Source organism: Bubalus bubalis, chromosome 2, assembly GCF_019923935.1.
Source record: "Bubalus bubalis isolate 160015118507 breed Murrah chromosome 2, NDDB_SH_1, whole genome shotgun sequence".
Lineage (NCBI taxonomy): Eukaryota > Metazoa > Chordata > Mammalia > Artiodactyla > Bovidae > Bubalus > Bubalus bubalis.
The window spans coordinates 184,464,968-184,492,889 of NC_059158.1; the positions used below are offsets into that span (position 1 = coordinate 184,464,968).

The 27,922-nt window shown below is 51.6% G+C and overlaps 2 protein-coding genes across 7 annotated transcripts in view; one reads left to right on the plus strand and one right to left on the minus strand.

Annotated features, from left to right (window-relative positions):
• Nucleotides 1–646: 646 nt before the first annotated feature.
• UBXN10 (UBX domain protein 10) lies at nucleotides 647–8,616 on the minus strand. Of its 3 annotated transcripts, none has more exons than XM_006054367.4 (2): nucleotides 8,505–8,616; nucleotides 647–3,652 (listed from the first exon to the last, which is right to left on the minus strand). In XM_006054367.4, exon 2 carries the CDS (start codon nucleotides 3,635–3,637, stop codon nucleotides 2,792–2,794), a length of 846 nt encoding a protein of 281 aa, XP_006054429.3. In that variant the 5' UTR covers nucleotides 3,638–3,652; nucleotides 8,505–8,616; the 3' UTR covers nucleotides 647–2,791. The 3 variants fall into 3 exon arrangements, with proteins under 3 accessions (XP_006054429.3, XP_006054428.3, XP_044794117.2); XM_006054366.4 differs by lacking the exon at nucleotides 8,505–8,616 and adding an exon at nucleotides 7,177–7,355; XM_044938182.2 differs by lacking the exon at nucleotides 8,505–8,616 and adding an exon at nucleotides 7,158–7,354.
• The window catches only part of PLA2G2C (phospholipase A2 group IIC), a 28,416-nt gene continuing 8,111 nt past the window's right edge, over nucleotides 7,618–27,922 (plus strand). For 2 of the 4 annotated variants that reach the window (XM_044938183.2, XM_006054356.3), the window contains exons 1-5: nucleotides 7,618–7,896; nucleotides 8,142–8,265; nucleotides 20,215–20,330; nucleotides 23,353–23,497; nucleotides 25,397–25,500. In XM_044938183.2, coding sequence (XP_044794118.1) covers nucleotides 7,767–7,896; nucleotides 8,142–8,265; nucleotides 20,215–20,330; nucleotides 23,353–23,497; nucleotides 25,397–25,500 — 619 coding nt within the window. In that variant the 5' untranslated portion in view covers nucleotides 7,618–7,766. Of the gene's footprint in view, nucleotides 7,897–8,063; nucleotides 8,266–20,214; nucleotides 20,331–23,352; nucleotides 23,498–25,396; nucleotides 25,501–27,922 lie in introns of those variants that run through there. The other 2 variants (XM_006054361.4, XM_006054360.4) reach the window with 2 other exon arrangements.

Consider the following 27,922-nt stretch of genomic DNA (forward strand, 5'->3'; position numbering starts at 1 on the left):
ACCTACAGAGCCAAGAACTCTGAAATTCTGATACAGTCTGTTCTTGACAACCTCAAGAGGAGAGTGAGTACTGGAATGATCTGGGGGAGAAATTCAGAAGTCTCTTTCCATACAAACAAGCTCAATGCTTTGATAGGCTTCCCTGCTGGCGTAGTTGGTAAAGAATCTGCCTGCAATGCAAGAGACACCCTGCAATGCAGGAGATCAGATTTGATCCCTGGGTTGGGAAGAGCCCCTGTGGAGAAGGAAATGGCAACCAACTCCATTATTCTTGCCTGGGAAATCCCATGGACAGAGGTGCTGCGGGCTACAGTTCATGGGGTTGCAAAGCACTGGACACGACTTAGTGACTAAACCACCACAGCGCTCTGCTATGAGCTGAGATCAGCAGCTTTGGGAAGGGTAGACATCTGGAGTGCCTGGGAAAGAAGACTTGGAACTCATAGCAGAGCCAAGTGCTTTGCCAAGGAGAAAACTGCAGACCGGGTCCATGCAGCTGTCTGTCCACGGGCCAAGTGTGGTGGCTGAAGTCTTGGGCTGAACTAAGAAGACGCACTTCTCTGCCAACTCATTTTCATGTAAATTGACTTTTATTGTTAGTACTGTCCTGTCTTGTCCCCTCTCTCACACACACACACAAAGCCTATTAAGGAGTTTCAAATCTAGCTTTATTAACAGATCCCCAAATATACTAAAATATTTCTATGCTTTATGCTTTCCAATTTTTTCCCACCACCCCAAAATTCTAAGCCAGTAGCAGCAGCAAATCCCCAAGTGCACAACATTCTACCTCCTTCAAGCCTGCTCCATTTCACTGCAGCTTTCTAAAGAGTTCCTGCCTGGAGAAATTACCAAGTCCCAGGTGGGTGGGGTTTTATTCTTACCACAGAGTAGGTGTGATTTCGTGGGAGGCTCTTCCTCTAGCCTCTGAAATCAGAGGCAGAGTTCTGTGCTCCAGTCCTGGGTGGGAGGCGAAACTCCTGGACTGTGAGTACCAGGCATGAGTTACCTGGCCCCCGGCCCCCTGCATGGTCAGTGGCCGGAGGATGTGGCCAGTGGCGGGGGCCTGACCAAGGCAATGCCCGCCCTGGCTGACCTTTGCAATCAGAGGAGTGGCTAACCAAAATGGCATTAAGAAATGTTGCAAAACATTCCAAAATAGCCTATTCTAGAATGATCTGGGTGGTGTGGGATGCAGTTTGGGACAAGGCAAGCCTTCTTCAGAGAAATGATGCTGGTGTTAATCTCCAGGGCTGCGTTATGGATTTGCTGGAAGTAACATTTCCAACTGCAGGCCTTATGTATGCACAAGATGCACCTGTTTTTGGTTTTGGTTTGTTTTGCTTTTTTGGCAGCATGTGGGATCTTAGTCCTCTGACCAGGGATTGAACCCACGCTCCCTGCATTGGAAGCCTGGAGTCTTATCTGCTGGATCACCAGAGAAGTCCCGACATGCACTTGCTGCTATGCTTCTAGAAGTCCTGCCTTCTCTGTGTACCTAGCAAGTGGGGGTGCTTATCAGTACTCAGGGCTTCCTGACAGCAGGGCTCTGGGAGGACAAGTGTTCCCCACTCTGAATGGTGATTTGGCCATAAAGGGGATCCAGATGCGACATGGGAGCCTTGCTGAGCTCACCATACGAGGAAACTTTGGCAGATTTCCACGTCAGCACTTCAGAGCTGGAAAAACAAGCCTCAGGGGTCTGCCACACAGCTGCAGGCATCATGCTGATTGACCAGACATTTACTTGGGCACGTGGTCTCAGCACAGGTGCAGCAAAGCAACACCAAACCCAGGCGCCCTCTCCCTCCAGGGGATTCTAATTCGGAGAACGTGGCACCTATGTTATCTCCAGGGCGTTTCTGTGCTTGAAGTTGGGAGACCCTGAAACTGGGGGATAAAACAGCATATCCACACCCAGATCAGCCAAGGGGGCCTTTCCTACAAACTTGTGCAGACTTGTGGGTTTTTGTGTCATTTAAAAACAAACACCACCACCACTGACAAATGCCAAGGATGTCAGATGCTACTGGCTTTTCTCAGTTTGGGGGAAATTTTGTGCACAGAGAGCAGCTACCCAAAATTGTAAACCTGGTCAGACTCTTAAAAATATAAAGTGGCTCCTGGCTACTTGCTGCTTATGGAAGGGATTTATTTTCCAGCTCTTGGGCTCTCTCGGAAATGTTGATGTGCTGGGGGATCTGTATTAGCAAAAGACCTATTCTTTCCCCTGAAACCACCTCATACGAACGGCAATCCCCGAGAACTCGAGCCACCCAAGACTGGCAGAGGGGCTGCTCCCCAAACAAGCTCAGCTGCCTGCTTCTTAAAGATGCAAGAGGCGCGAATGCCAGTGCAGTACTTCCTCGACCCTGCTTATTTAACAGGCCAGAATCCTCTCTGGGAAGTGTTTAATCCTGCATCAAATACAGAAAGGCGAGCCACTGGCTTCAAGCGAGTACAAGTTCATTGTAAAGGCAACCAGGTGCTCCAGGAAGGACCTGGGCAGCAAAGGAGGCCTGGGCACAGCTCTTCAGGGAACAGCCTTGGTCACTTGCCAGTTCACTCCAGCGATGGAGAGAACTGAACAACAGGAAGAGAATCTTCTTAACGCATTTGGTGCGTGTGCAGATTTCATGGCTCCGAAGACGATGCTTGGAGGGCGGGCATCCCAGGAGCTGCAGGTGCACCAGGTCCGTATGGCACTTGGAAGCAAGCTGCCGGGGAGGCCGTGGCACCCACGCACGCGCCTCACTGAGACACCCAGGACCCCGGTTCGATGGCTGCAGACTCAGGACCAACCTTCCCCCTCTTCCTGGGAGATGCCCAGCACCGACCTGTTGGGGATTCCACAGTCCTGCAGAGACTTGCTGAGGTCAGAGAAACGTCTCCTGGGCACGCCCATCGTTTCAACGCTGCAGTGTCGGTAGGCAGCCTTGTTCTCGTGTTCGGCCACGGCCACCACGGTCTGCAAGGCATCAGTTGGCCGGAAGTGGCGGACAAACCTTCGGCCTGAGGGTGAGCGGATGGCGAGCAGCAGTCTTGGCTCTTGATCTGATGGCTCTTCCAGGTCTCCGGCCCTGGAGGAGGTCTGTCTCTCGGTCCGCACAAGGACTCTCCTCTCTGGGGAACAGGTTTGAGCCTGGGGATCTTTTTCACCCATCTTCATGGTGCAGGCCTCCTCCTGGGAAAGAGCCTGGGCGCTGCTGAGCTGCAGGGAGCCGGCCTTCTTAGCGACAGTCTCCAGGGCGCCCTCCTCCAGGGTCCTCCTGTTGATGGAAGGGAGGACTGGGTATTTATTGAGGGAAGAGGACGCCCCAAAGGGCGCCTGCTGCAGCAACTCTGGGATCTCACTGGGGGCTCCCTGATCTGGGGATCCGGGGGTGCAGGCTCCGGGTTTCTGGCTGCTCGGCGACTCGCAGGGAATTGCTGGAGGTAGAGAAGCTGGGGCACGGCCAGAACACCCCTCCATGCCCAGGTGCTTGTGCAGTCTTGGCCGAGTACGTCCCTTGGCGGACTTGGGCCTTGTGACATGCATGTTTAGTGAGTCTGGCTGCCAAAGGAAGCTGTCAGTCGCCGTGCTGCCAACAGGGCTACATTCAGGGGGGGCTATATTCACAGGGGCTTCGGCGGCCATGGCTTCTCAACAGCCCTAAGGAAGCAGGAGAAAAGAGGAGGCCATGGGTTAAATGTTCTGGGACTCTGGACCCGAGCCGTCCCACTCCCCAGGGGCCAGAATAACGACCAGCCACAGTGGGGGCAGGGGGAGGGGTGGTACAGAGCAGCTTCTCTCTAGAAGCTGCAATTCATTCATTCATCCATTCATTCACTCCAGGCATTGGAAGGTATCAGTGAACCCAAGTCCCTGCAACTCAAAATGTTATAGTGAGAAGAGACTGGTGTTAAACCCACAGCAAATAGATCTTTTGAAAGAGTAACAACTGCTATGACAAAAATAAAAGTACTGCGCCAGAGAGCGCCTGGGCCTCCCTGGTAGCTCAGTGGTGAAGAATCCGCTTGGGATGCAGGAGACTGCCTACGACGCAGGAGCGCTTAGCTGCTCAGTCATGTCTGACTCTCCAACCCCATGGACTGTAGCTGACCAGGCTCCTCTGTCCATGGGATTCTCCAGGCAAGAATACTGGAATGGGTGGCCATGCCCTTCTCCAGGGGATCTTCCCAACCCGGGGATAGAACCCAGGTCTCCCACATTGCAGGTGGATTCTTGACTGTCTGAGCCACCAGGGGCTCCCTTTGTTCCAAAGAGGGCAAGGAATCCTGTTCGGTTGCCCAGCCAGGAAACCACGCTTAGCTTCACTTAAGACTTGAAAGCTAGACCCACAAGCGGCACGCGCTCCTTACAGAGGAGGGGCCCAGTCCTCACTGGGGAAGAGCCCCTCTCTGCCACCCCGGTTTTCCCTCCATCCTTTCCTCCCTCTTTTCCCATCTCCTCAGAGCTTCTTTTCATTCAACCTTGTGTGGCTCGGTGCACGTCACTTCATGCAATGACCCTCTGCTGCCCCCAGTCACCAGGCTAGGGGAGGAGAGGAGACCCTACTGCTGGTCCACTCACTGGCCAGAACTCAGGGAGGATTCGGCTTCCAGACCGGGGTCGGCAGTCCCTTTCCATAAATGGCTGGAGAGTAAATATTTTTGGCTCTGTGGGCCACAGTCTGTCGCAGCTACTCGTCTCTGCCCGTGTAGTGTGAAAGCCACCATCGACAGTGTGGAAATGAATGGGTGTGGCTTTGCTCCAAGAGAACTGCCTTTATGGACACTGGCATTTGAATTTCGTATCGTTTTCGTGTGGCACGGAAGAGTCTTCTCTTTTTCTCAACCATTAAACACGGCTGTTAGCTCGCGCTTAGTTGCTCAGTCGTGTCCGACTCTCTGCAACCCCACGGACTGCAGGCCCGTCGTGCTCCTCTGTCCGTGGGGATTCTCCAGGCGAGAATACTGGAGTGGGCTGCCATGCCCTCCTCCAGGGGATCTTCTCGACCCAGAATAAACTCAGGTCTCCCGCGTTGCAGGCAGATTTTTTACTGTCTGAGCCACCAGGGAAGCCCTGTTAGCTCAAGAGCCACACAAAGTGTGGGGACTCTCCCTGGTGGTCCAGTGATTACGAATCCACCTTGCAATGCAGGGGACGTGGGTTTCATCCCTGCTTGGGGAACTAAGACTCCACATACCCTGGAGCATCTAAGGCTGCGTGCTGCAACCAGAGTCTGTGCACCGCATCAAAGATCCCACATGATGCAACTGAGACCAGACACAGCCAGATAAGTAAACAAACAAACAAAACAGAAAGGAAGAGTGAAGCCCCAAGGCCATCAAGCCAGCCTGAGAAACAGAACCCAGGTCCGTAATACCCAGTTCTCAAGGACCAAGCTTGGCCTCTCCCCCACCACTGATCACGTTCTGTTTCTTCGGTAGCTGTTGACATTTCTGGTACATTGCTTTCTTCATCTATAGGAGTAGCTGCATGACCTTGAAAACATTATGTAACTAGCTCTAAACCTCAGTCTCTTTGTCTGCAACAGGAGGACAGTAATATGAAGCAGAGTAGGTAAGGCCATAAAAACCAGACTTGTAAAGGCTTCAGCTTTTCTGCTTTTGGTTTCCTGTTTGTTTAGTGCTTTCAATTATTTAAGATTCCAAAGTCTTACCAGCTGCCTCAGAGTTCTTCTCCAGGGGGTCCTGTGGTGGGTCCCCTCCCAGTCACCTCTCACTAGCTGGGTGACTCACGGGACGCATGTCTACCCCCCTCACTGCTCAGAAATGCCAGAAGGTGGACTCCAACGAGCTACTGCTTATGAAACTGTCTCCAAAAAAGTGTTCTCATGTGTCCCTTCTTCTCCCACATTTTATATATTTATTTGTGGCCATGCCACAAGGTGTGTGAGATCCTAGTTCTCTGAGCACAGATCAAACCCGGGCCCTCAGCAGTGAAAGCGCAGTGTCCTAACCGCTGGGCCACCAGGGAGTCCTCCCAGTCCCACACTTTAATCATATACTTACTTCTAACTGACTTACTCCAAGCTACCTTCATCACACAACCCTGAATGATTCAACTCAAGCCTTAGTTCTGCACCCCAGTATTCCCATTCTGTGCATATTACTATCACTACCTAATTTGAGGCTGTCTGGCCTTCCTCGCTACTAAAACCACAGCTGAAACAAACATGCAACATTCCTACATATTCCTGAAGTCCTACTCAGCTCAAAGTCTGCTCTGTCTTAACTGCAAGGCCCTTGTGTGTACTCCACTCTGCTCACAGCCTGAGCCTTTCCACACTCCCAAGTTCCCACTTCATCTTTCACACTCAATCTGGCTGCTGGGGAGTTTGGGAGCCTTCTCGGCATTAAAAAAAAGAAAAAAAAATGCCTGCCCAACTCCTTGTTAATTTAATCTATTTTCTGATCAACTGTGAAGAATGTGGGGTTTTTTCCCCTTCAATTTTAAAGGCTTTCACTTGTAATTAAGCAGCTCTGCAGCTGAACTCAGGGCAGCATGGGAAGGTCAGAACTGCCCAACTGTTCTGCCAAAGAGAAGCTCAACTGGGAAGCCAGCTCCCCCTCTCTGCCCACCCTCCCCCACTCAAGGAAGGGCTATTAATTCGCCACAGCTTCTACAGAATTATCACAGACTTGGCTTCTAACTCCCACACATGCCTGGGGAAGGTTTAACTGTCAGTAAGTTTGGTAACTTAGAAACCTCTTCCTTAACAACTTTGATGGGGAAAGTCATGTGTTCTCGCAGGCTCTCTGCTGGATTATTTTTAACAGTAAAACTTCACTGTGTGCATGCACTTTCTATACCTTTTGGTGCTATATAATTATCCATGTTCAGGGGGTGTCATAGACAAGACACCCTGGTCATAAGATAACATGACTTTGAGCTATCTCAGAGGAAAAAAAATCCTCAATTATGACTAATTCCTCTAAGCCCACTCATGGTTATTTAGAGATTAACACCTCCTTCAGGTAAAAGCGTTCCATCGAACCTGCTTTCATAACCCTCTGCCTCCTCGCGAGTGCAGGGACCATCTGCTACGTGGAGGGAACACCAGCTCTCCCCAGCTTCCCCCGCAGGGAAAGGGGAGGTGGGGGAAACAGGTGTCTAGGGACCTGGGCCAGCGGTGCCTTTAGAGTCTCACCTTGGGTCTCACACTCTACCTGGGAGGCTTCTGCCGCATCCGTCGTCAACCCTGCTCAGCTCAGCTCAGCACCTCTAGGCCTGGCACACTCTCAACCACAAAGTGATTTTTGACAGGATCTAGGCGTAGGCTTCCGTCAAGCTGCCAGCTGAATGGGCAAGTGGCCTGTTTACTTAAAACATAATAGCTGTACCCAGAGGCCTGCTAGGAGTCAGAAAACAAACATTGATAACTGTTCCCAAGGAACCGCCAAAGGACAGGTGCCCATTTCTTAGGATTAATTACCAAATCAGCTGGAAAGAAGGAGAATTTTGACTGGAGAAGCTAAAGTCATATTCCTGCTTCCCAAAGGCTCCGACCTCCCCCTAGCGGGTCAAACCACCCTATATCACTCACAACCCAAATCTAAGCCTACGATAAATGCAATAAAATAATAAGCACCCACATACCATCTGCTGGTATATACCAAGAATACATACATTTGTTTTGAATTGGTCTTCTAAAAATGTTTATCAGTTAATACTCTCCCCTGCCAATTCCCACCCCTCCTTGTGAGGATTTCAGGATGAAAACACTCAGAAGAATCAGGAGAGGACAGTTGGCCTGAAAATGAGAACACTTTGGTACCATTCCCAGTTCTGCCCGGGACTAATGATTAGAATACACTGTCCTGTGCAGAGAGCCACGTTCAAAAGGGGGAGTGGAGAAACCGGACCACAAGGCCACCAAGTGATCAAAGGTTTGGAAAAGGAATTGGGGACGATTCCAACAGCAGTGAGGAGCAGAGATCAGGGGTCGGTGGAGGGAAAGAGCTCAATTCTTTCCCAAGTACAGGCAGCTCCAGAAGGAAGCAAGCTTGGGCAGCAGGAGCAATGTGGGAGGAGGGGCAAGAAAGAGCCTCTAGAAAGGGAAGGTTGACTTGGGTGAAACAGCACTGGTCTGGGGGAGGCTCAGAGCTGGTTCCGGCCTCTGCCCGTGTCACAGGACGTCCGCCTGTCCCTCTCAGTCTGCGTCCGGTCTGTACTGCCCTGCCAGGAGGACATGGCCCAACGGTTTCCAAGGCCCCTCGGCTTCAGCAGAGCCCGGGAACCGTCCCATTCCGGCAACGGTGAGCTCTGGCCAGCTGGGCTGGCTTTGCCCCTGGGGAGTAGCCCCTTTCCTCCTGGAACCCCAGCCTGTCTCCCGGGGTTCGCCCCTGGGCCCTGCTCTGGGGAGGCCTTCCCCGGGGTGGGGGGGATGGACGAACCCTACGAACCCTCCGGGGCTCGAGTCTGGCCCCTCCAGGCCCCCGGGGAGGCGGAAGACAGCCCCTGGGGCCCGCCCAGCGGCCCACCCTGCCGCGCTCACCTCCCCGCGCGGCTCCATCTGCTGTTTGTGGCAGGGCCCAGTCCGCAGGTAAACAGCCCGGGTTTCCCGGGCAACCACGCGGGTGGGCGGCCACGTGCTTCCGGTCTGACCAGAACGGCCAGAGCCGGCGGGGAGGGGCTGGGTGCGGTGGTGGTGAGGGGGTTGTCCCTGGAAGACGGGGTTGGGACCCGTGCCTGGCCTCCCCTGCCTCCTCTCCTCACGTCGCTTGCCTGGCTGCTCATCTCCTAGGCGGAGAGGGCACCAGGGGAGGGGAGCCCTGGCCTGGGGCTGGGAGCGGCCTCCTGCCTGCCTCAAACCCTTTTTGTGAGCAGTGGCTCAGGCCTTGACCTTCCTCAGTGTCCCGGGTTTTCAGATGAAGCTGCTGAACTGGCTGATTCTTGGGAACCCGCGAATCCCAGCCGCTGTTGTAAGGGCATCTGTTTGGGTCTGGTACCCCTTGTCCACCTGATGTATGTGCCTTATCTCAGTGCTGCCCTGCCAACACCTGCCTCTTGACCTCCTTTCCCCATCAGCCTGCCACTCCCAGGCCACATCCAAAACCCTCCTGTAACTACATTTGCAGCCGGCTGACCCTCCTGACCACTCCTTCGGCTTTGGTTAACTCCAGCCACTTCTACCATGCTTGTCTTCCAAGACCTTCCAGAGGCCTGTTCATGGCCTTTTCTGCTTTCTCCCCATCACCCTGCGTCTTCCCTACCCTGTCGAATCCCAGCTCCGTTGCCTCAGCTGTTCCCTCGCCAGAGTCCATGCCGCGTCCTGCGGTCTTTCCATCACTCCCACCAGATGAAATCCCAGCCAGTCCACCCACACCAAGGTCCTGAAGAAATCCTGACAGGCGGTGATGTCATGGACATGTGTGGTCTCCAACCTCAACTGGACCCTCAGCCTTAACACAGAAATCCTTCTGGCTCGGTTTTGACTCCTTTCTTCTCACTGGCTGTTTCAAACCTTGTCCTCTCTCCTGGAATCTCTCACCTCTCCCCATTCCTCCGCCTGCTCAGAAGATAACCTTTCTCCCTCTTCAGAGAGAAAATAGAAGCCGTCAGATGGAAGCTTCCTCAGCTCTCTGCCCTCAGAGCCACAGACTCGCCTACTTCTGTCTCCTTGCTTTTCTCTCTCCCTCCGGTTCCAGTGAGAGGGGACCCGTCCTCTGATTCTAAGACCAACGGCTGCTCCAGGGCTGCCCTGAAGGCTGCCCCCGTCCGCGGGGCCCCACCCGTCCGCAGCCTCCCCACACTCCAGCCCTTCGCTTCTGCTGTATCCTCTGCCTGGAAGGTTCTTCGCCACTCTCCGCAACCCTTCATCCCCTTTCTTTGCCTCATGTCCACCTATCCTTCAAATCCCAACTTAATAGATGAAAGTATTCTTCCCAGATGGAACTAAGGGAGCCTCAGAAGGAATCCTCCCTGGACTCTTTAGTCTACCAGGCCCTGTTCTAGACTCTTGAAATTCCAAAGGAATGACTAGCGACTGTATCATCCGAGGACTTGGTAGCTCAGACAATAAAGAATCTGTTCGCAATGCAGGTGACCTGGGTTCGATCCCAGAGTTGGGAAGATCCCCTGGAGGAGGGCGTGGCAACCCACTCCAGTATTCTTGCCTGGGGAATTCCATGGACAGAGGAACCTGGTGGGTTACAAGCCACGGGGTTACAAGGAGTCGGATACAACTGAGCGACTAACACTTTCTCACAGATTATTAGAAGATCGTGTTAGGAGACATTCAAGAGCCATATATCATCAGAAGGAGCTGAGATTTACTGTGTAGCCTGATGGTGATACATTTGCTGCTGTGGCTAGCTCAGATATGTGGGCCCAGGACTCTAATGGAGCACGGCCCCGACCCTCCAGCAAGGTGTTCACACTTGGCTGAGAAGACAAGTCGCACAGCCATAAGGAGTTACAAATCAGATCCTTCTCAGCACCGTCTGAGCCAAGGCTGGAAGAGCAGCGCGGGCCAGACATGATTATGAGCCAAGTGACTGGCAGGGACCGAAAGTTCTCTGGGGGCCTGGGGAAGGTGGGGGGTTGTTTCAGCAGAAGTGTCTCGTCCCACCTCAGAAAAGAAGCACCTGATCTGTGGGAGCAGCTGGAGAGGGGCCTGGGCTGGGCAGGCTTCCTGCGCGGGTCACCCCTCCCCCGCCCTGCACACCCAGGGAGGCATCTAAGGACCCACGAGGGTGCAGAAGGTGGAGGTTTTCGGAGCCGATGGTTCTGCAGCTCTGTGCTGCTGGCTTGCTTCTTGTAAATGATTCTGTCAGAAAATATCTAAGCCAGACTCTTCAGCCCTTCAACGCCCACCCCAAAAAAGATGAAAGTGGATTCTTCATCAGCTATTTTAATATCACCTAAGGATTATGCAATCCTTTGGAAAATCAAATTGGCTTCTCACCCTGTTTGTGTGTGTGTGAGTGAGTGTGTTTGTGGGTGTGGATGTGTCCCCGTGTGGGTGCACAGGGAAACCGTGCTTATGCCCGGGGTCTGTTTCATCTTTAGCGGCCTGTGCCTTTTGCTCCCAGGGGCCGTGGAATGCACAGCTCTAGGGGGGAGGCTGCAGGGAAGGGAAGCAGGGGAGGCCGGCCAACCAGTTGCTGTGTCTGCCTGCTTTTTAAAGAAAAGGCTGACTCTGTGCCTTTGTCTCGCCTCCTTCTTTGAAGAGGATGTCTTTAAAGGGTGAGCCCTGTAATGCTGGGTCTCTGGCACACATACAAAAGTGGGTTCTCAGTAAACATGGCCGTGGATCACTGCCCGGTGGGTTTGCCTGTGGACTCACCTCCTTTCCAGCCCTGGGTCTCTCTGCTCCCCAGCCCTCTTCCTGGGCTCCAGCCAGCTTGTTCCCCAAATGCACCCTCAGCTTTTTCATCTTCAGGGTCTTCATGCTTGCCTGCCCTGACCTTGGTCCCTTCCTTGAAGTTAATCCAAATTCACTGACCCTTCGAGACTCTTCTTAAAAATCACCACTTTCTTAAACCCTTTCCTGACCATACCTGCCCCCCACACCATCCTGTGCTTCCTCTAATCCTTTCAGTCCAGTGGAACATGCCAAAGATGGCACCGTGGACTTTACTAGGTCAGCTCCTCTGATCTTCATCACTCTCCTCCTTACCAATGTAGTTGCAAAAAACAATTGAGCCTCAGAGGCCCCCAAGTTAACTACTGGCAGAGCAGTGTTAGAACCCCAGTTTGGCTGATTCTGAAGCCCATTGTGTACCCTGCAGCCTCATCTCCCCCGCTGGCATTCCCACCTGGCACTTGCCCTGTACCCGCCTCTTGTGCTGGAAGAGAGGTAGCAGGCGTGACCTCTGGGATCAAGGCTTGAGTCTGAGTTCCAGCTCCACCACTTGCTAGCTGGCCACCTTGGGCAAATGCTTTAACTTCTCTGGACCTCAGTTTCACATCCTAGAGTGGAGATGATAAGAATAGGATTGCTGTGAGGTTGAAATGAGATAATGCGCGTAAAGGTCTTAGCACAGTGTGTGGCAAGCAGTAAATGCTCGGTGAGGGTTAAGTCCATTGCCCTGTGGTTCTCGTCTCACAGGGCACCTCCCCTTCAGTCGGTTATGAGCTCCCTGTGGGCAGGAAGTTGCCTGTGTCTGTGTCCCCTGCTTTGTGGTAGGTGTGTAGCAAATGGGAATTAGAGTAACGGCAGTGGTGATGTTGATTGTACAAGCTGACTTTTCTATGAGAGATCCTGCAAGCTGCCCATTGGTACCCCCACTGAGGGTATGTGGCTTGAAGTGGAAATAACCTCTCCCAGGGCTGCGCTGAAGGCAGGAGCTTCGGTTTCTTAGCAGCTTGTCCCCAGAGACCAATTGGCCTTTTTGTTTGTTTGTTTTTCAATTAGAGACTTGTGGATTTTGGCGTCTGTGCCCCCGGGTCCCACTCTGTCTGTCCTCAGTCTCATTAGACATGTCTGTTGAGATCACAGATAGCCTTGAAGCAGAAGGTCAACTGGGTGGGTCTTCTGGTAAAGAGCCCAAGAGACTGGCACAGTTAGTCGTGCCTCCCGATGAATCAGCTTCCTGAGGGCACTGCAAGAGAAGTTTCTAGAGAATGAAATTTGCCCCTTGAAGCACTGCTGCTGTTTTTTTTTTTTTTTAATACTATTTCTGCCATATGGTTGGAAAATATCCAAAAATATATCGCCTGCTTCCCAGTGTTCTTCAGCAAAGCATAGCAGACATGGTAACTCACCTTGGCTACTGTTGACCAAGTGCTTTTACCATCGGGAGCTTGCTGAGTCTTGCCGGCAGTCCGTGGGGGGCCAGATTATTGTCTCGACCCCACAGATGAAGACGCCGAGGCTTGGGGAGCTTCAGTGGCTCTGCCAAGAAGTGGCCGACTCTGCACAATGCAACGTCTTCCTGGGGCTTGGAAGGCATTAACTACACCCCAGGTGAGACACTGTTGACGGGACTGCAGCCATCTGCCCCGCGCTCACAGCCCCAGGTTCACAGGCTCGGTCAGTTATCCTTTTAATCACTCCTCTCTCTCCCTTGCCTCCTGCTGAGAGCAGCCACTGCTTTTGTCATGCCTGTCCTACTTCTGGGTCTGAGAAAAAGAGGCTGATTCTCTTGCTAGAATTTTGTCTACCGTAAGAGCCTTGTGCGGAGAAGGCAATGGCACCCCACTCCAGTACTCTTGCCTGGAAAATCCCATGGACGGAGGAGCCTGGTAGGCTGCAGTCCATGGGGTTGCTAAGAGTCGGACACGACTGAGAGACTTCACTTCCACTTTTCCCTTTCAGGCACGGGAGAAGGAAATGGCAACCCACTCCAGTGTTCTTGCCTGGAGAATCCCAGGGACGGGGGAGCCTCGTGGGCTGCCGTCTCTGGGGTCGCACAGAGTCGGACACAACTGAAGCGACTTAGCAGCAGCAGCAGCAGCAGCAGCAAGAGCCTTGTGCCATGTGCTTGGATGCTCAGGGTTGTCAGTTTTGTTTTCTCAGCTGTGTTTTGGATACTTAGAGGGCTTGGCTCAGTGACCCACAGGTAAGCAAGAGAACTGCTAAGGGGGTTTGGGGTGCTGAGTTTGGAGTCAGACACACCTGGGGACTTCCCTGATGGTCAGATGCAGGGGCCATGGGGTCGATCCCTGGCTGGGGAACTAAGAGCGCATGAGCCTGGTGATGTGGCAAACAAAATCAAAACAAAGTAGACTCAGACACACCTGGATTAAGCCCTGGCTCTGTCAGTTTGCAGGGCAACACACCTAACCTCTGCCAGTCTCTATCCCATTGTCCGTGAACTGCGGTTGATCATCTGTGCCAGGCTTGGCCTCATTCTGGTCCTCCATGGTTGTAGCTTTGCTTTTATTTATGAGACTTGAAGCATGGTAGGACTTGGACCATTCATTCATTCGATCCTCCAATATTGATTACTGCACATCTCTCCACGTCTAGTTTTCTTTATCAGAAAAACAAAGAGAATGACAGTACTTATCTAGCTGAGGACTAGATACAAGGACTTAATGTGTAAATACATGTGAAGTGCTCAGAATTGTGCCACGTAGAAAGTAAACGTGATACACGTTAGCCATCTTTTTTAGTACTAGTCCGTGCCCGGCACAGGACTAGCTGGACTCCAGGTGAACAGCATAATGCTGACCCTTACGGACCTTGCAGGCTCCTTCCTCCTCCTGTTCTCCATGGGGAGAAAAAACCGAGCAATGTTTTATCACTGCCCACGGAAAATGAATTGATGGGTTTGAGAGAGTCGCTCTTAGGGACCCGCCTACTCCCTCCATCTCCCCCTTCATCAAGTCCCTGTGCCTCTGATCCTATGCCCTTGGCTTTGGTTCGAATCCCCCGTAAATGATTAGTCAAAGGGAGAGGACCACGTCTGTCTTGCCTAAGTTGTAGCTGTGGAGGTCAGTGTCTGTGGAAAAGCTCTGTAGCCTCCAGAAGGCCTCACGGACAAGAGGTCTAGGCAGGGGCGCCAAGCGAGGTGGAAGGAGCATGGATTTGGAGTTGGGACCTTGGGCTTGTCCTGTGTGCCGCCCCCACCCTGAACTTGGTAAGCCGCGTGGATCTGCTTCAGGTCATGTCTCCTCTCTGAGTTGGTTTCTCAGCTGTCAAGTGAAGAAATGTTAGGTCCTACCTGGAAGGGTTGCAGTGAGGAGTAAATAGATGCAGAAAACAAATTTAAGGTCATTCACTTCAGTTTGGTTCAGTCACTCAGTTGTGTCCGACTCTTTGCGACCCCATGAATCGCAGCATGCCAGGCCTCCCTGTCCATCACCAACTCCCGGAGTTCACTCAGACTCACGTCCATTGAGTCAGTGATGCCATCCAGCCATCTCATCCTCTGTCGTCCCCTTCTCCTCCTGCCCCCAATCCCTCCCAGCATCAGAGTCTTTTCCAATGAGTCAATTCTTCCCATGAGGTGGCCAAAATACTGGAGTTTCAGCTTTAGCATCATTCCTTCCAAAGAAATCCCAGGGCTGATCTCCTTCAGAATGGACTGGTTGGATCTCCTTGCAGTCCAAGGGACTCTCAAGAGTCTTCTCCAACACCACAGTTCAAAAGCATCAATTCTTCGGTGCTCAGCTTTCTTCACAGTCCAACTCTCACATCCACACATGACCACAGGAAAAACCATAGCCTTGACTAGACGAACCTTTGTTGGCAAAGTAATGTCTCTGCTTTTGAATATGCTATCTAGGTTGGTCATAACTTTCCTTCCAAGGAGTAAGCGTCTTTTAATTTCATGGCTGCAGTCACCATCTGCAGTGATTCTGGAGCCCAAAAAAATAAAGTCTGACACTGTTTCCACTGTTTCCCCATCTATTTGCCATGAAGTGATGGGACCAGATGCCATGATCTTTGTTTTCTGAATGTTGAGCTTTAAGCCAACTTTTTCACTCTCCACTTTCACTTTCATCAAGAGGCTTTTGAGTTCCTCTTCACTTTCTGCCATAAAGGTGGTGTCATCTGCTTATCTGAGGTGATTGATATTTCTCCCTGCAATCTTGATTCCGGCTTGTGTTTCTTCCAGCCCAGCGTTTCTCATGATGTACTCTGCATAGAAGTTCAATAAGCAGGGTGACAATATACAGCCTTGACGTACTCCTTTTCCTATTTGGAACCAGTCTGTTGTTCCATGTCCAGTTCTAACTGTTGCTTCCTGACCTGCATACAGGTTTCTCAAGAGGCAGATCAGGTGGTCTGATATTCCCATCTCTTTCAGAATTTTCCACAGTTTCTTGTGATCCACACAGTCAAAGGCTTTGGCATAGTCAATAAAGCAGAAATAGATGCTTTTCTGGAACTCGCTTGTTTTTTCCATGATCCAGCGGATGTTGGCAATTTGATCTCTGGTTCCTCTGTCTTTTCTAAAACCAGCTTGAACATCAGGAAGTTCACGGTTCACATATTGCTGAAGCCTGGCTTGGAGAATTTTGAGCCTTACTTTACTAGCGTGTGAGATGAGTGCAATTGTGCGGTAGTTTGAGCATTCTTTGGCATTGCCTTTCTTTGGGATTGGAATGAAAACTGACCTTTTCCAGTCCTGTGGCCACTGCTGAGTTTTCCAAATTTGCTGGCATATTGAGTGCAGCACTTTCACAGCATCATCTTTCAGGATTTGGAATAGCTCAACTGGAACATTCAAGGCCCCCCTAAATGCCTCCTTCCTTTTGGAGTTGAGTCCAGGGCTCCTTTCTTACTCAGCCACTAGAGGGCACACACATCACTCCTAGACTGGCCTCCCTGGACCCAGGCTCAGGCGGAGGGGTGCAGCCCCGGGAGGCTCCCTGGAGAGAACACCTGTGCAAAAGTGGATGCCGCAGAGTTGGGGAGCAGGAGAAGCTGACACCTGGAGGCAGCTGCTGAGGCCACAGGTGGTCCCCCAGGGCGCTCAGGACCGGGGCTGTCCTTTCAGAGATGTCCGGGAGGAGACAATAGGGCCGCCCTTTATTTAATTTATTTTTTTATTGAAGTATAGTTGACATACAGTATCATGTTAATTTCAGGAGTACACCATAGTGGCTGATGAAACACGCTGTGCAATGGTGACCATGATAAGTCTGTTAACCATCTGTCACTACACAAAATTATCACAGTATTATTAACTATAGGCCTTATGCTGTGTATTACATCCCCGTGACATCTGATAACTGGAAATCCATGTCTCTTAATGCCCTCACCTCTTTGCCCAACCCTCCACCTCCCTTCCCTGTGGAAACCACCTGTTTGTTCTCTGTATCTGTGACTCTGTTTCTGTTTTATTTGCTCATTTGTTTTGTTTTTCAGATACCACATTTGGTGGAATCATATGGTATTTGTCTTCCTCTGTATGACATTTCACTTGGCCTAATGTCCTCTAGGCCCATCCATGTTGTTGCAAATGGCAAACAATTTAGTTCATTCTGGAGAAGGAAATGGCACCCCACTCCAGTATTCTCTCTTGGAAAACCCTATGGACAGAGGAGCCTGGAGGGCCTCAGTCCATAGAGTTGCAAAGAGTTGGACATGACTTAGCAACTGAACAACAATATTTCATTACATATACATGTTAAGGAATGCTTAGGTTGCTTCATATCTTGGCTATAGTGAATAATGCTGCACTGATTATAAAGGTCATATGTGTTTCTGTTTTCTTTGGATAACTGCGCAGAAGTGGAATAGTTGGATTGTATGGTAGTGATGCAAGGAGACCCAGCCAGTCTATTCTAGAGGAAATCAGTCCTGAATATTGACTGGAAGGACTGATGCTGAAGCTGTAACTCCAGTACTTTGGCCACCTGATGTGAAGAACTGACTCATTGGAAAAGACCCTGATGGTGGGAAAGATTGAAGGCGGGAGGAAAGGGGACGACAGAGGATGAGATGGTTGGATGGCATCAGCAACTCGATGGACATGAGTTTGAGTAAACTCCGGGAGTCCATGATGGACAGGGAAGCTTGGCGTGCTGCAGTCCATGGGGTCACAAAGAGACACGACTGAGACTGAATCTCATTTGAGATTCAGATTGAGATTGATTGGGATTGAGACACGACTGAACTGAACTGCACTGATGGAGTTCTATTTTAACATTCTGAGAACTCCGCACTGTTGGGCTACACCAGTTTACGTTCCCACAAGCAGTGGCCAAGAATTCCCTTTTCTCCACATCCTGGGGACTTGGCCCTTTAAATCATCACCTCCAGGGGCTACTCCTCCCATCATGGCCGGGCAGGGTCGCAACCTTGGAGCAGACAGAGGCAGTTCCCTGTGAGTGAGTGAGAGCATCAGGAGCAGCTGATATCCCATCCCTAAAGAGGGGGCCTGCCAGAGACTGTGCCAGGCATTCAGGAAGCAGTGGAGAGCCAAGCAGACTCTCTTCCCGTGGGCGCTTTTGATCCAGATATGGGCTGTATTTACCTATTTGGTCTCCAACCAGCCTGGAGGCCCTCCTGGGGCCACAATCTTGTCTCCTTAGAAGAAGGCATGTGTGTGCTAAGTTGCTTCATTCGTGTCCGACTCTTTGAGACCCCATGGACTGTAGCCCTTCAGGCTCCTCTGTCCATGGGACTCTCCAGGCAAGAATACAGGAGTGGGTTGCCATTGCCTCCTCCAGGGGATCTTCCTGACCCCGGGATCAAAACCAGGCCTCCTACATTGTGGCTCTTTACCGCTGAGCCACCAGGGAATAGTTGATGCTTATTAAGAGCCTGTACTATCTCATTACCAGAAATGCACCCAGGTCCCTTTCTTCTTCTCACCAAAGTGTCATCACTCGCTCTTTTGAAAAATATGAGTCCCTCCATCATGGGCTAAACCATCACACAGTTATTTTTTTTTCATACTCAAAAGAAACGAAGTCAGCCTGTAAGATGGAACCTAATTTAAAAACATCCCTTGCAGCATCTGAGATGAAGGCTGGCTGGGACCAGGCCCGGTCAGGGCCCAGCCTCTCAGCATCTACTAGAATCTTGCCAGTGAGGGCAAAAGTAACAAATTCTCCCAGGGTGCTTGAGCAGGACGCTTGTTTGAAATTTTCTTGGGAAACTTTGCCACAGGACTCCATGTGAGGACATGGGACCCTGAGCCCACATTCTTCTCCGTCATCCTGGGAGAAGTGTGCCGGCCATGGCTACCATTACCGTTGCCAATGACCTTCCCAGGTGGCTCAGAGGTGAAGAATCTGCCTGCCAATGCACGAGACGCAGGTTCGATCCCGAGGTCTGGGAGACCCCCCTGGGAGGGGGGATGGCAACCCACTCTGGTATTCTAACCAGGAAAATCCCGTGGACAGAGCAGACTGGCAGGCTACAGTCCATGCGGTTGCTAAGAGTCACGCATGACTGAGCAGGTATGCATGCACCGTTGCTAATGGTAACAAGAAGGGTGTGGTCACCTGGTACAGCATTTTATGGTGCCAATCTGTTTCACTTGCCGTATTTAGTTGATCTCCACAAGTCTGTGCAGTAGGGGGCTGTGTGAGCAGGAGGAAGTTGTCCAAACTCACTGGGCCTCAGTTTCTCCATCTCGAAACTGATAATGTAGTCTCTCGGATTATTGCGAGGATTAAATAATGGAACACCCATGAAGCCCTTAAGGAAGATAGCACCTGGCATCTACTAACTTCTTTTTATTTCTTCTTTACAAAGAATTTACTGTATTAGAAATAACAGATGTGACAGTGATCTGCTGAGTGTCTTCTCTTTTTCACTGAGCTATAATTCATCACAGTGCTGCGTCAGTTCCAGGTGACAGCAGAGTGACTTGTGTACGTGTCGGTCGCTCAGGCGTGTACGACTCTGTGCGACCCTGTGGACTGCAGCCCTCCAGGCTCCTCTGTCCATAGGATTCTCCAGGCAAGAATCCTGGAGTGGGTAGCCATTCCCTTCTCCGGGGCATCTTCCTGACCCAGGGATCGAACCTGGGTCTCCTGCACTGCAGGCAGATGCTTTACCGTCTGAGCCGCCAGGGAAGCCCCTTTTAGTTATGCATATATCGATTCGTTTTCAGCGTCTTCCCCTATGTGGGTCATTAGAGTGCTGAGTAGAGCGCCCTGTGCCATGTAGAAGGTCCTTGTTGGTTGTCTATTTTATTTACAATAGTGTGCGTCTATTAATCCCAAACTCCTGATTCATCCATCCACCCCCCACTTCCCTCTTTGGTAGTCATTAGTGTGTTTCCTATGACTGTGAGTCTATTTCTGTTTTTCAAATAAGTTCATTTGTATACTTTTTTAAGATTCCAACTAATTTCTTAATAAATGTTTGAAATGACTGATAGGCAATTTTAGTCTCTTTAGGAGAGGAAACTGGGATTCAGAGGGGCTACATTTATTGGATAAGTTTCCTGGTCATCAAGGAAGGAAAACCCGGGAGGACTGCCGTGTAAATGGGGCCAGACTTTCCCACACTGGATTTCCATCACGAGCCGTATGGCATTGCCTGTCAACTTGGCACCTCAGGAAATATTGACTCTTCAAAAGAAAACTGAAAAAGGATGAAAGCTTAGTGTTGCCAAAGAAAGAAATTAAAAAAAAAAAAAAAACTTGGACTTTTCAAACAACTGAACCATTCTTATCTTTATACTTAGGTCTAAATACCCGAAGGGGTATCATATTCAGAGGTGATTAGGTTTGGAAAGGTCTCTCTGCTCGGAGCCCCCACTGAGGGCCTTTGAGGACCCGCACTGCACTCGTGGGTTTCACCACCACGTGGCGCCCCGCATTTTGGTCATTTTCTCCCCACATAGGACTTCAGCGGGCAGAGCCCTCGGCAACAGAGGAAGGTGTGGTTGTGGCGCCTCGGGCCGCCTGAGCTCCTCGGGAATGAAGGTCTTCGGGGTTCTCGTGGTCTTTGCCTCCTGCCGTAAGTAGTCGCAGTGGGGCGAGCTCCAAGGTGTCACCCCTGTCTGTGTCTATGTCTGGGGCGACCCCTCCTCAGGTGCCGTCAGGTGAGTGGAGTCAAACGTCGCCCAAAGGGCAATCTGGAGTGAAGTGGGCCCCCACTGAAGTCCTCCTGCTTCTGCATCTTCTGCAAAATCCATTCAGCCCAGTGCTGGGATCTCACAGAACATTTAGAAAATCAAAGGTTGCTAACCTTTTGCTAAGAAAGAGGGCATCTGACCACTGTTGTACCACACACATACCTTTCAGGAGTCTTTGGCTGCTAGTTGCCTTTATTTACTTGTTTTTAAATTAACTTTTATTGGCGTAGAGTTGATTTACAGTGCTGTGTTACTTTCCCTGCATAGCACAGTTACACGTATGTACACATGTCCCCTCTTTATAGATTCTTTTCCCATACAGGTCGTTACTGAATATTGAGTAGAGTTCCCTGTGCTATATAGTAGGTTCTTATTAGTTATGTGTTTTATATGCAGTTGTACGTATGTGTTAGTCCCAGTCTCCCAATTTATCCCTCTCCTCTTGCCTCCTTGGTAACCCTAGTTTGTTTTCTGCATCTTAAGTTGCCTTCATTTAAAGTCGTATGGATTCCAGAACAAAAGCATGGAATACATCTAGCTAGTTTCAGTTCAGTTCAGTCACTCAGTTGTGTCCGACTCTTTGCAACCCCATGAATCGCAGCACGCCAGGCCTCCCTGTCCATCACCAACTCCTGGAGTTCACTCAAACTCATGTCCATTGAGTTGGTGATGCCATCCAGCCATCTCATCCTCTGTCGTCCCCTTCTCCTCCTGCCTCCAAACCCCTCCCAGCATCAGAGTCTTTCCAATGGGTCAACTCTTCACATGAGGTGGCCAAAGTACTGGAGTTTCAGCTTTAACATCATTCCTTCCAAAGAACACCCAGGACTGATCTTTAGAATGGACTGGTTGGATCTCCTTGCAGTCCAAGGGACTCTCAAGAGTCTTCTCCAACATCATAGGAATGATTAATTCTCTTCAGAAAGGCATTCTTATGGTGACCTATGAAATAATGGGTAATTATAAGTCATTGCTTCCAGGAGATCAGATTACAGATCTCTGCAAAGTGAAAGAGAACTTACTGGGAAGCAGTGTTGGGTTTGCTGGAAAACTCTCTGACTTGTTGCTTTGATTAGATGAGTGGAGATTTGCCCAAATCCATTTCTCTATCCGTTTCAGCTGTGAAACAATCACTTTTGGGTTCCCAAGTCAAAATGTCAAAAATGGGGTCCCTGGTTCACTTAGTCAGTGGTGGAAGTCAGTTTTCAAGATCATGATGTTAGAGGCAGGGGATCTGTGTGCAGGAAGGGCCACTGCTGCACACTGCCCCCTGCCCCCCGCTCCATGTACCCCAAGAGTGGAGTCTCAGTGTGGTCCTACCCTCTCTCCAGGTACTGCTCCGGCAGCAGAGACCGCCCCCAGGCTTGGGCCCCCTCCACAGTGTTTGGGACCACAAGGCATCCAAAGTCACAGGAAGAGATGGGAGGGCTCCTGGGAAAATCTCCCTAAACCTCCCATTTTGGGTTTTCTTCTTCATGTTTTTATTTTATTTTTATTGTAAAACTAAGATTCACTTGTAATTAAAATGTAAAATATATTAGTGTGGAGTAACAAGATAAAATCCCTTCTCATCTTTCACAGACCCTTATGCATTTCGATGTAGACAGTCTTCAGAGTTTGATATACATCCTTTCAGGCCCTGGGCTTCCCAGGTGGTGCAGTAGTAAAGAATCCACCTGCCAATGAAGGAAACGAAAGAGGCGAAGGTTTGATCCCTGAGTCCGGAAAATCCCCTGGAGTAGGAGACATGGGTTTGATCTCTGGGTCAGGAAGATCCCCTGGAGGAGGAAATGGCAACCCACTCCAGTATTCGTACCTGGAGATCCCATGGACAGAGGAGCCTGGCGGGCTACAGTCCATGGGGTCACAAAGAGTCAGACACAACTGAGAGACCGACATACACTCAGGCCTTTGCATACATATGTTGCCAACATTTCAATAGAAAAGTAATACAGCCTTGTTGTTAAAAAAAAAAAAAAATATATATATATATATATATCAATCAGGCAACATAAAAGTAGTTAAGATAAATGTTGCCTGTTTTTTTCTCCACCTACTTCCAAGTCCCACTGCCTAGTGATATTGCTATTAAAAGTAGCATGTTTTCCAGACATCATTTAGTTATTATCTCCCTGTCAGTAGGCATGTGGGTAGTCTCCAATTTTTTGATATCACAAATAATGCTGCAGCAAACATTCCTCTCTCTCTCTCTCTCTCTCTATATATATATATATATATATACTCCTCATTTTCTTAAGCACTTTGTAGAAATGAAAATTACTGAGTTTGTGTGTGTGTGTGTGTGTGTGTGTGTGTGCTCATTCACGTCCGACTCTTTGTGATCCCATGGACTATGGGCCACCAGGCTCTTCTGCCCGTGGAATTTTCCAGGCAAGAATACTGCAGTGGGTTGCCATTTCCTCCTCCAGGGGATCTTCTCTACCCAGGGATCAAACCTGCATCTCTCACATCTCCTGCACTGGCAGAGGGATTCTTTACCACTGGACCACCTGTATTTGCCGTTAAAAAAATGAATTGAGGACAGCTTTTTCTGCCTCTTAAGTATTTTGTTTCTCCTGTGAGATTGTAAAAGCCCTGGCGATTTTTGCAGGGACTGGCATTTCTGGCTTTGAACCTTTCTTGTTAATGATTAACAGCATTCTGCACAGGATGGTGGTCTTTTACTGTGGGGAGAAGACTGTAGTTGACAGCATTGTCCTGAACATCTTGGAAACTGGGTTCTCCTCCTGGGTTAGCAAGAAACTAGCTGTGTGATGCGGCCGACTGACCCTCTCTCGTCCCCATTAAAGGGGCTGGTGTCCAGTTTAGGGGGCTCCGGCTAGGGGATGTGAACGCAATCTTTCTCATCACGTCTTCCCTTCTTCCTTATTTGCTTCTTGGCAGTGATGGCCCCCACGCACAGCAGCTTCTGGCAGTTTCAAAGGATGGTCAAGCACATCACAGGGCGGAGCGCCTTCTTCTCATATTACGGATATGGCTGCTACTGCGGGCTTGGGGGCAAGGGGACCCCCGTGGATAACACTGACAGGTGGGTGCAGAGGCTCTGAGGCTTTCTGTCATTTGATTCGCATCGAAATCCTTTCTTGAAGACAGAGAAGATGTTCAGACTTGCAAATTGCAAGGAGCAAACCGATTCGGGTGAGCCTGAGCAGGACAAAACTGAATGGGAGTGGGAGGGAGGTCTCGAGGAGCCCAGGGCGGGGCTGGCTCCCTGCGGTCTGGGGCCTGCAGGAGGTTCGCTGCTCTGCCGTCGCCATCTTGAAATGCAGGACAGTGTTTGAATAAGGGGCCCTCTCGTTTTCACGTTGCACCAGGCTTTGCAGATCGTATGGTCAGCCCTGCCCAGAGCTCTAGAAAAATGTGGGCAACCCAGAGCTCTCAGTCTTCAGGGCAAATGCCGTCTTTTCTTGGGCCCTCACGTTTTAGGATTATCAGTGCAGCAGGACTAACCCACTGTCTCCCATCCTGATTCCATTCTGCAGGAAGGAGAGAGAATCTGAGTGGCCCAGTTTGGAGAAGTTGTCCATCTGGGTGAGGACATGTGGCACAGACCTGGCTGCCAGGCCTACTTCTCAGGATGGGGAGTGGGGGGGGTGTGAGTTCCCAGAAAAGGTGGAGGTTGGTGTTATCTGGGGAGGGAACAGGGAAGTAGGAAACAGGACGGTCTGTGCATCTTTTTATTTAAAGAAATGAGAAGCAAAATGTTCCTGGCCATGTTCACCGTAGTGTGGATGAATATAGCCCCGCCGCAGGGCCTGAATATCACCCCTGGAGCTCGAGTCCTCTGGGCTGGGCTCATGAGACCACAGATTATTCTAGCCAGGAAGACCCCAGAGCCCTGGAGGGAGCCCAACACTGACGAAATGCCCGGCATGCGCAGAGCACTGGGACTGGTGGTCTGCACGCAGGGCCTGGTTGACTCCTCCTAGTGCATGGTTGAGGCCAGACCACCATCTCCATTTACAGGGGACAGTGGTGAGGGGCCCACTGAACAAAGCCACAGAGCCAGAAGACCTTCAGCCTCTTGAGTGGCGGAGTCAGGATTTGCACCAGAGGTTTCTTGTTTCAACGTCCAGGCCCTTTAATGCTCTGTGCGTCCCCTTCCAAGTCCTAAGGCTGATGAGCATTCCAACACTGTTAGCCAAAGATGACAACCAGGAGCCCACGTGTAGATGCAGATGGTGACGGAGGAAGATTGAGAGTCCAGCTCAGCGGATCGGCCAGTCCCCGTCTCTGCATTCCTGCGGCTCTGACTTGGCTGGGGAGGTGGGCAGGGGCCATCCCCACCTGTTTTCTCTCCTCCAGTGTCGCCCCCGCTCCATCTACCCCATTGCCGCCGCACCAGCTCTCAGCCTCAAGTGTGCAGAGACCGAAGGATTACATCTGATGTGCTGACCTTTGCTCAGAGCCTCTCCCAGGGCTGGGCACGTAGTTGGTGCTCAGTCATTAATTGAAGGCGAAAGGAGAAAAGAACGGCAGAGGGTGAGATGGGTGGACAGCATCACCGACTCGATGGACGTGAACTTGGGCAAACTCCGGGAGTTGGTGATAGACAGGGAAGCCTGGCGTGCTGCAGTCTACAGGCTCGCAAAGAGTCGGACACGACGTAGTGACTGAATAACAACGGCAAGTCATTAAATGAATGAATACATCACGGGAGCCTAGATTTGGGGGAAATTCACCTCTGAACATTGTTTCCTCCCGCACAGAATGGGGACAAGGACTGCACCTCCTAGGGTCACTATGAGGAGCTCATGAACCAGCAGTAGGTAGAGAAGGGCTCTTTCTATGATTTTTAACACCATCAGGAAGTCACCTCCCTGCCTTCCACACATTGTCATCTGGGAAGGAGGCAGGTGAGTCCTTTCCCGCCTTCTCCCAGGGCCGTCCTCAGGAAAGCCCCCGTCTCCCTCTGTCTGGCCTGCAGGTGCTGCCTGGCCCATGACTGCTGCTACGAGAGGGTGAAGCACCTTGGCTGCCAGCCTGTGTTGAACGGCTACCAGTTCCATGTGGTCAACGGGACCGTGGTCTGTGAGTAGTCCTCTCTGCACAGAATGTCCTTGAACCTGGGCCTTTCTCAAAGTTCAGCCTCGTGGACCCAGAGAACTTTGGGAAAAGGAGATTTTTTTTTCCAAAGAGCTTTGGGATGGAGAGTGGCAATTCTGAGCATCTGTGCTTCCTTAGAGCCCAGCCCTGGTCCCCCCCCGGTTCCCCCTGCCCCAGGTCCCTGCTCACAGCTGTGCCCCAAGCTCCCTCCCCTGGAGTGCGGGTTTCAGCCCACAGTCCCCGCTGCCCACCCGGGGTCCCTCCTGGGCTCGATAAGTAGTTGTTGACCGAAGATTACACTGAATCTTGCGGCTGCGCTTGGCAGCTGTTGCTATTGAGAAGCTTCTTCCCGATGTCTGTTGTGTGTTAACAAAGCGGCTCGGCTGTCTTTCAGTTGAACAAATATTTGTGAAGGGGGTTGCGTGCCAAGCTCTGGGGTAGGTGCTGTGAATGGGGGGGCAGGGTAGGGAGCCCACCTGGCATCGAGGCCGTTCAGGGAGGAGGACAAAGGACAGGGTGGGCCAGCGCTGAGTGTCCAGTGTGCGGGGAGGGGCTCCGACTTCTCAGAGCGCGATCAGGGGCGGCTGGGGTTGGGTAGGGCAGGCTGGATCTAAAGCGCAAGCTCACTTGCAGGCAGCAGGCTACAGGCTTGTCTCAGACGCCGTTCAGCTCGGCAGGGCAGGTGGTCTGAACGCCCCTTCACGTGTGTGACTCGCCTTCCGCTCAGCCCTGTGGAGTCACGGGAACCACTGTCCTCCCTTGCGTGTTTACTCAGAGCTGTGAGTGTGTCTTGGAGATCACCTGTCCCCTCCCAAGGCGGGGAGAACACCTCCCTTGCCTTCATCTCCCAGCGCCCCCCACCCAGAGCTCAGGCTCCGGACGCACGGAGTCAGGTGGCTTGGTCTGCCTGGTTCCGGTGCTGGGAACCATGTGGGAAGCAGGTGGGAGGCCCAGCTTCAGCCGAGTCTCCTGTTCCGCTCTCCCCTCTTCCGGCCAACTGCCGATGGGGAAGAGACCCCGTTTTTCCCATGTGAGTGCAAGAAGCCTTCCTGACCACTCTCCAGCCTAAAGCAAAGTGTCTCCACTGTGAGGCCCCTACGCCGCATCCAGGACACGGGGCAGGATCATGGTCTGGGGGATGGGGGGCGAGGGGGGACCGGAGGAGGATGATCTCAGAGATGGCTTGCTTCCGCAAGTGGTGGCGCCGAGTTTCTAGTCCCTCCCGACCCACATGTAAGGGGGTGGGGGTGGGAAACGCGGCGAGCCCGGCTGTTGCTTGGGGGGGAGGGGCACGCAGAAAAGCTGCCCCGACTCCTCTCCGTCTGGCTGGTGGTCTTGCCTTCACGTGGTTTCTTCTCATCTCTTTTCACCTTGACCTTGACCTCTGTCATGTCAGGTGTCACCTTAGGGTGGTTGAAAAGGCATCCCTTGGAGAGAAGATACGCTCTAAGAGCTCTTTCCCCCATGCCCCGTAAAGCACAGGGACTGAGGAGGAAGGGGAACAGAGCTCTGAAGAGGGAAGCAGGTTTTCAGTAGGTGCCAAGGCTCTTCCTGCGCTGTGGTCCCATGCCCCAGACCAAGCCCTCTGCTCCTGTGGGTGGGCCGTACTCAGAGTGCCTGTGAGCCTGGGTCCTCTGCACCTAGAGCAGCTTCTTTAGCAACCCTCTTCACCTTCCGCCGTGGGGACCGGAGCCACAGGCAGGGACCCCGGGAGATGGAAGAAGGTGACGTGGGAGCAGAGGCCGGAGTCCCAGCAGGTGGCACAGGAAGTGATGCCTGCTTGGCACATCACTCTGGTGGTGGGAGGTGCAGGCAGGGTCTCAGAGCTGGACTGGAATGTTCGTGGCCTGGGCTGTGCTTTCCACAGATGCTGGCGCCTGCCAAGCAGCAGGGGCCAGTTGCTCTTGAAGCTTGGCCAGGGATCCCAGAGTCCAGCATCTGTCTAAGAGAGTTAGCGAAGAGGGACGTTTACCCATCCTCACCAGGGCACTAGCAACCCCTTCTGCAGCTGACCTATCCAGTGAGTACCAGGCTGATCCCCTGTTGTTCCCACCCCCACCTTTGTTCAGTCGCTCAGTCGTGTCCATCTTTTTGCGACCCCATGGACTGCAGCATGCCAGGCCTCCCTGTCCTTCACCAACTCCCAGAGTTTACTCAAACTCATGTCCATTGAGTCGGTGATGCCATCCAACCATCTCGTCCTCTGTTGTCCCCTTCTCCTCCCGTCTGCAATCTTTTCCAGTGAGTCAGCTCTTCGCATCAGGTGGCCAGAGTATTGGAGCTTCAGCTTGCCAAGTCTCTATTTCCAGGAACAGGGCTGGGAGCTGGGTGGCCTGGCTCCTAATCCTGGATCTGTTGCTGGTGTGCTGAGACCCCGAGTGAACCCCAAGCACATCCATTCCCTTGC

Coding starts and splice junctions, on each gene's coding strand:
- UBXN10 (XM_006054367.4), bottom strand. CDS start 3,637: ATGGCCGCCGAAGCCCCTGTGAATATAGCCCCCCCTGAATGTAGCCCT.